Source organism: Aquarana catesbeiana, linkage group LG02 (assembly GCF_042186555.1).
Source record: "Aquarana catesbeiana isolate 2022-GZ linkage group LG02, ASM4218655v1, whole genome shotgun sequence".
Taxonomy (NCBI): Eukaryota; Metazoa; Chordata; class Amphibia; order Anura; family Ranidae; genus Aquarana; species Aquarana catesbeiana.
Window position 1 is genome coordinate 269,091,704 of NC_133325.1, and position 8,005 is coordinate 269,099,708.

Below are 8,005 nucleotides of genomic sequence, written 5' to 3' on the forward strand. Positions count from 1 at the left end.
TGCTTGGATTGAGATCTGGAGAATTTTGAGGACATGTCAGCACCCCATACTCTGTGTTCTTTAAAGTGATTGTAAAGGTCTGTGTTAATTTAAATATATATATATACACTCTGTGCAAGGGTTTTGCACAGAGCGGACCCGATCCTCCTTTTCTGGGTCCCCCAGGGGCGCTCCTGGCTCCTCCTCTTCGAGTGCCCCCACGGAAAGCCGCTTTCAAGTCTATTGAGACAGCAGGACTCTGCCTCACCCCCTGCTCCCATGTCACTGGATTTGATTGACCGCAGCGGGAGCCAATGGCTCCTGCTGCAATCAATCAAATAAGCACACAAGACAGTGGCTGGAGCTGCTGTGCTCGTCGCTGGAATGATCTGGTTCAGCTAGGGGGGGGGGGGCTCTGGGGGACAGCTGCAGCACAGGTTTTTCACCTTTAATGCATTAAGGTGAAAAACCATACAGCTTTTTTTAAGCCATTCTTGAACCCATGCCCAAAGCATCATGCTACCTTTTGTCTGCTTGCTTTCTTCCCATATTGCATGCTGGTGCGCCCCCCCCCCCCCGGTACCCATTGCAGGCAGTTTTGGCTGTGGACACAAGTCAGTATGACCCCCCTGGCACCCGACACCCTGACCAGTGTGCAGCTACCCAACAAACTGCAATTTTTTTTTTTCCTGCTTTCAACTTCAAGGACAACAGGTTTACTTTGCTGCCTAATATATCTGACCGGCTTTCAGAGGCCATTGTAACAAGATACTTAAAATGTTTGTTTTGCAGGAATGTGAGACATTGGTTTACTAATGTGTGCATCACAAAGTAGTTTTTCTATAGTGAATAGTAATTATGTGGTTAATTGGGTTAAAGATTTGAATCGCCAATTCCATCTCTATCAATTCTAAAATGTGTCTAAAAAAAAAAAAAAATTTTGTTCTCAATTAGGGCTTGTTCACATCAGCGCTGTTGGGATATGTTATAACAGAAGAACAAGACCATTTGCCTGATATGAGTTGAAAATAAAGGAATTCCTGCAATGCTATTAATGCATTGCAGCTTATGCGCACACACACGCATGTATGTTATATACAGTAATACATGTTACGATGTGAACAAGCCTTTAGTATATAAAATGCTTTTTTTTTTTTTTTTAATTGTCCCTTGTTGGCTACAGTGGATATAAAGTCTACACACCCCTGTTAAAATGTCAGGTTTCTGTGATGTAAAAAAAGAGACAAAGATAAATCATTTCAGAACTTTTTCCACCTTTTTAATGTGACCTATAAACTGTACAGCTCAATTGGAAAAACAAGCTGAAATTTTTTTGTGTGCACACCCTGTTATAACTGGGTATGTAGCTGTGTTCAGAATTAAGCAATCACATTCAAACTCATGTTAAATAGGAGTCAGTACACAACTGCCATCATTTTTAAAGTGCCTCTGATTAACCCAAAATAAAGTTCAGCTGTTACAATAATTTTCTTAGACTCCTATCACACTGGGGAGCTTTTCAGGCGTTTTTAGCGCTAAAAATAGTACATGTAAAGCTCCTCTCATGCCTCCCCAATGTAAAAGCCCAAGTGCTTTCACACTGGTGCTGTGCACTTGCAGGATGGGAAAAAGTCCTGCAAGCAGCATCTCTCGGGTGGTGCGGGAGCACCGCTCCCTAAATGCCCTGCCCATTGAAATGAATGGGCAGCACTGCCGAAGCACCTGCAAAGCACTTCGGCAGCACCGCAACACAGGCACTTTTAACACTTTCTTTGACCGCCAGCGGGGGTTAAAAGCACCCCGCTAGCACATGAAAAGCACCGTAATAACAGCGGTAAAGCGGCGCTAAAACTGGTGGTGCTTTACTGCTAATGCCAGCACCGCCTCAGTGTGAAAGTAGCCTTAGTCGCATCCTACAGCAAAGGCCATGGTCTGCAGAGAGCTTCCAAAGCAACAGAGGGATTTCATTGTTAAAAGGCATCAGTCAGGAGAAAGGTACAAAAGAATTTCAAAGGCATTAGTTATACCATGGAACATGGTGAAGACGGTCATCAAGTGGAGAAAATACAGCACAGCAGTGACATTACCAAGAACTGGGCGTCCCTCCAAAATTGAGAAGAAAACTGGTCAGGGAGGCTGCCAAGAGGCTTACAGCAACATTAAGGCCCCATTTATACCTAAGTGTAGCGTTTTTCAGGCAGAAACTCGTGCGTTTTTGCCACGATTTTGGACAGGTCAAAAGGTCACCAATTTAAAAAGCAGAAAAATGCCTGTAATCTGCTTAAAAAAAAAGTTCCAGAACTTGTTTGAGCTTCAGGCATTTTGGAGCTTCTAGCTTCAGGCGTTTTGGAGCAGAGATGTTAAACCTCTCCATAGAGGATCATTGATTTTTTTCGCCTCCGGCGTTTTGAAGCTTCAAGCTACAAAACGCTAAGTGAATGGGGCCTTAAGGAGCTGCAGGAATATCTGGCAAGTATTGGCTGTGTAGTACATGTCACTACAATCTCTCATATTCTTCATATGTCTGGGATATGGGGTAGAGTTGCAAGATGGAAGTATTTTCTTATGAAGAAAAACATCCAAGCCCTGCTAAATTTTGCAAAAATACATCTGAAGTCTCTCCAAAAGCATGTGGAAAAATGTTTTTTGGTCTGATGAAACCAAGGTTAAAAATTTTGCCCATAATTCCAAAAGATATATGTTCGGCGCAAACCCTGCACATCCCCAAAAGAACACCATATCCACAGCGAAGCACGATGTGATGTCAGCATCATGCTTTAAGGCTGTTTTTTCTTCAGCTTGAAAAGGGGCCTTAGTCAAGGTAGAGGGAATTACGAACATTTTCCGAATACCAGTCAATATTGGCACAAAACCTTCAGGCTTCTGCTAGAAAGCTGAACATTAAGAAGAATTTCATCTTTCAGCATGACAATGACCCAAAGCATACATCCAAATCAGCAAAGGAATGGCTTCACCAGAAGATTAATGTTTTGGAATGACCCAGACCTAAACCTGATTTAAAATCTGTGGGGTGATCTGAAGAGGACTGTGCACAGGAGATGCCCTCACAATCTGTATTTTGTAAAGAAGAGTGGGAAATATTGCCAAGTCAAGATGTGCCATGCTGATAGATTTATACCCAAAAAGTGCTGTAATAAAATCAAAAGGTGCTTCAACAAAGTATTTAAGGGTGTGCACACGTATGCAACCATATTTTAGTTTTTTTATTTCTACTTCCCGCCCTAAAAAGATTTCAGTTTAACTGAGTTGTACAAAGTTTATAGGTCACAATAAAGGTGGGAAAAGTTCTGAAACCTGATATTTTAACAGGGGTGTCTAGACTTTTTACAGTGTATGCAAAAGTTTAGGAACCCCTGATAATTTCTATGATTGTCATTTATAAATATTTGGGTGTTTGGATCAGCAATTTCATTTTGATCTATCAAAAAACTGAAGGACACAGTAATATTTCAGTAGTGAAATGAGGTTTATTGGATTAACAGAAAATGCGCCATATGCATCAAAATGAAATTAGACAGGTGCATAAATGTGGGCACCCCAACAGAAAAATCGCATCAATATTTAGTAGAGCCTCTTTTAGCAGAAATGATAGCCTCTAGACGCTTCCTATAGCCAATAATGAGTGTCTGGATTCTGGATGAATGTATTTTTGACCATTCCTCCTTACAAAAAAATCTCCAGTTCAGTTAGGTTTGATGGTTGCCGAGCATGGACAGCCCGCTTCAAATCACCCCACAGATGTTCAATGATATTCAGGTCTGGGGACTGGGATGGCCATTCCAGAACATTGTACTTGTTCCTCTGCATAAATGCCAGAGTAGATTTTGAGCAGTGTTTTGGGTCGTTGTGTTGTTGAAATATCCAGTCCCGGCGTAACTTCAACTTTGTGACTGATTCCTCAACATTGTTCTAAAGAATCTGTTGATATTGAGTGCAATCCATGCGACCCTCAACTTTAACCAGATTCCCAGTACCGACACTGGCCACACAGCCCCACAGCATGATGGAACCTCCACCAAATTTTACTGTGGGTAGCAAGTGTTTTTCTTGGAATGCTGTGTTCTTTTGCCGACATGCATAACGCCCCTTGTTATGACCAAATAACTCAATCTTTGTTTCATCAGTCCACAGCACCTTATTCCAAAATGAAGCTGGCTTGTCCAAATGTGCACTTGCATACCTCAAGCAACTCCGTTGTGTGTGTGTGTGTGTGCGCGCAGAAAAGGCTACTTTCGCATCACTCTCCCTTATAGCTTCTCCCCGTGCAAAGTGCGCTGAATTGTTGGATGCACAGTGACAGCATCTGCAGCAAGTTGATGTTGTAGGTCTTTGGAGGTGATCCGTGGGCTGTTTTTGACCATTCTCACCATCCTTCGCCTCTCCAATATTTTATGTGGCCTGCCACTTCTGGCCTTAACAAGAACTGTACCTGTGGTCTTCCATTTCCTCACTATGTTCCTCACAGTGGACACTGACAACGTATAACTTTTTGTAGCCTTCCCCTAAACCATAATGTAGAACAATCTTTGTTTTCAGGTTATTTGAGAGTTGTTTTGAGGCCCCCATGTTGCCACTCTTCAGAGGAGAGTCAAAGAACAACTTGCAATTGGCCACCTTAAATACCTTTTCTCATGATTGGATTGTGTGTTCCAATGAATCAGTGCTAAGTAGTTACAGGTATTCAAATCAACAAAATGACAAGGGAGCCCAAATTTATGCACCTGTCTAATTTTGTTTTGATGCATATTGCGCATTTTCTGTTAATCCAATAAACCTCATTTCACTACTGAAATATTACTGTGTTCTTCAGTTATTTAATAGATCAAAATGAAATTGCTGATCCAAAGGCCCAAATATTTATAAATGACAATCATAGAAATTGTCAGGGGTTCCTAAACTTTTGCATACAACTGTATATCCACCATATGTAATACAGCTAGCTTGAATGTTACATTTTAAATGGGTATTAATGTTTTGTTTTCTTTCTTCATATCCACAGTAATAACCCTATTGTGTTAGGACCCAACAATTCAAATTTACCCAAAATATTTAGTATTATAGCTGATGGCGGTGTTAATGAATCTATTAAAAATGAAGACGTATGTGGCAAAAGACTTGCTAATGTTGTTCGACAAGTTCAGGTGAGCTTTGTTCACAGAAGATTGGCATGTAATTCCTTCTGTAGAAAATAAACTGTGTAGTGTGTTTTTTTTTTTTTTTTTGTGTTTGAGATATAGAGATAGATAGGGAGAGAGGGAGAGATAGATAGATAGGGAGAGATAGAGAGATGGGGAGAGATAGAGAGATGGGGAGAGATAGAGAGATGGGGAGAGATAGAGAGATGGGGAGAGATGGAGAGATGGGGAGAGATGGAGAGAGGGGGAGAGATGGAGAGAGGGGGAGAGATGGAGAGAGGGGGAGAGATGGAGAGAGGGGGAGAGATGGAGAGAGGGGGAGAGATGGAGAGAGGGGGAGAGATAGAGAGAGGGGGAGAGAGAGAGAGAGGGGGAGAGAGAGAGAGAGAGAGAGAGATATTTTATTAGCTTAGGTCAGGACAAATCTAATTAGAGGCTTGATCCAAAAGTCTTTAGCCTGCAATATTTGTAGGAGTTCTGCTTGTCGGGAAATATAATTTGAGCTTTGATTATATATCGGTGCACAATGCTTTTTCTACATTGATTGTACAAAATCCATCGTTATGAGCACAGCCAAATGTTGGACAAAGTTGCAGACCTCTTATGCCAACTTGTCTAAGCTATGATCTGTACATAACTCTTCCCCTGACGCTATAGTGTTGGAGCTTGCTACTTGATCGAAGTATGAATTTTGCCATTTTGAGAGGTATTAAGATGCTTATGTTACTGATATGTACAGTATCCCTCCTATGTGAAACTAAACATCATTAATGTGGATAACTGTTTACGGTTTATTTATTTAGCCTAATTTTTTTTTTTTTTCCTTTTTTAGGCCTCTGGAGGACTGTTTACAGAATGTGTTGCACAGCTTACTGCTGCTCAGCAGAAAGCTTTACAAGATCTCCTTAGCACTGTGTGAAGACCTCATACCATTTGCATATATATCAGGAAAACTAACATCAGACTTACCTCTTCTGTTTAGGTTTCTTTGGGTTTTTTTTGTTTTTTTTTTTTTTTTTGTTTTCCAGCAAAAAGGAGCAGTAGTGCTTATAGGCCATTATTCTGCAGGCTAACGGACTAGGAGGAATATAAACCATTCTCCAAATGAACTGTGATAAACTATTCTTTGAAGCAAGATGCTTTCCTGCTGGCCTACAGATTAACTTTTAAAGGATTCTTTCCTTTCCTTCTGTCTCCTGTTTTCCAACATAAGTGGTTAAGGAGAACTACTTTCCATTGTCAATTATCAACAGTTCAGGAGTTGAGAGGGATTTAGATTGGTTTTAAGGCAAATGGACTTAATTCCGGAGTGCCCAGAGGGTCTGCAAAGCTTTTTTTTAAAATGGTACTCCCCACATCATTCATTAGAATGATATGGCGAGTTCATAATTAGTAACTTAGCACGATGTTATAATCGTCAAGGCAGATTTGTCTCTATAGTATTAACGCTACTCAAGTCGAATGAAAGCAAATTCCTGTATCCTGGAAAAATAGTCAGTGTGGTATTCAAAATGAAATTTTGCACAGATTTATATTGGCTTATATATATATATATTTTTTTTTTTTTTTGGTCACCCATTGTGCCCAAATTGTTAATTGATACAGGAAAAATATGTAGCTTCAGGCCCTTGAATGTGAAATGTCATTTTGGCATGTCTGGCAATATCTCCTTCACTCCTCAATAAACAATGAAATACAAACACCGGCATGTGCATTGGTTTCCTGCTGTCTTGAATTAATCTTTTTGTATAATTGCCATCTAGTAGCACACGTGAAAGGAGATTTGTATTTTAATAAACAGATATTTGCTTTTGACCTTTTTCATGTAGTAGTGATGGGCCCACCCTTTCTACTGTCACCCTTTTAAACTAAAGACTGTTGTCCATTTCTGTATGGAATACTTCACAAAAGGCCATTATTTCAGCCTGATTTGCATTGCCAGATTTACCAGCATGTGGTATGGTAGGTGAAATTACAGGCCTAAATTCTAGGAGGTGTAGAGTGAGGGCTCCTTTGTGCTATAAAGGTGATGCCACTTTCATTTTGCAAATTGGTTTATACTTTGCTAGATAAACCTTCTACCTATTTTTTTTTTCTAGTTTATAGGTAATGTTTTATTTAGAATTACTCTAAATGATACATTAATGATACATTAACACAATGTGTCATGTTTTACTTTTACGCCTGTAGATACCATGTATAAATTACTTTAGTTATACATATATTTTCTTTTTATACATTTTTGCCTGGACTCATTAGGATCCTGATGCTATTTTGTGTGTTAATGTTTCACAGTTTGTATGCAAACTATTAGACAAATTGGATATGCATTTTTGCATAAAACACAAGAAATAAAAATGTTATGTATGAAAATGACTTAAAGGTATTTTATTTTAGATATAAACAATGGACAGTTTTTTTGTTTTTAAAAAGCGAATTAAATAAGCTGGGTTTTTTTGAGAATTCATTCTTTTACACTTTTTAGCTTAAAGTGTTTACTGAAAGCAGTCCAAGGTGGAATTTTATAATAAAGTGCATATCAGAGCTGAACTTAACACAAAAAAAAATCCTATTCTGTATGTGTTGCGGAGTCATGTTTTATCACTTAACTCTGCAAGTGCAAAAAAATACCTGTTGATCTGCCAGCAGTGTTACTTTTGACATCAAATTTTTAGTTTTAGTTAGTCTTTTGACTAAAATGCCATTTTAGTCATCTAAGTTTTTTTTAGTTGCCTAAAATCTCCAGTACATTTTAGTCTACTAAAATCGAATGGGTTTAGTTACACTTTAATGTTTCTTCAGAACTGCCAAACATTCTATATTCCTGGAGTAAAAATCGAATGTTAATTTATGATATTAAGGTTTTTTTT

The 8,005-nt window shown here is 39.2% G+C and overlaps 1 protein-coding gene across 1 annotated transcript in view; it reads left to right on the forward strand.

Moving 5' to 3' along the window:
• The window catches only part of IPO5 (importin 5), a 76,683-nt gene extending 69,172 nt beyond the window's left edge, over positions 1–7,511 (forward strand). Inside the window, exons 25-26 of the mRNA XM_073614407.1 lie at positions 5,000–5,141; positions 5,968–7,511. Of these exons, the coding sequence (XP_073470508.1) occupies positions 5,000–5,141; positions 5,968–6,054 (229 nt within the window). The 3' untranslated portion in view covers positions 6,055–7,511. The remainder of the gene's footprint in view (positions 1–4,999; positions 5,142–5,967) is intronic.
• Positions 7,512–8,005: the final 494 nt, after the last annotated feature.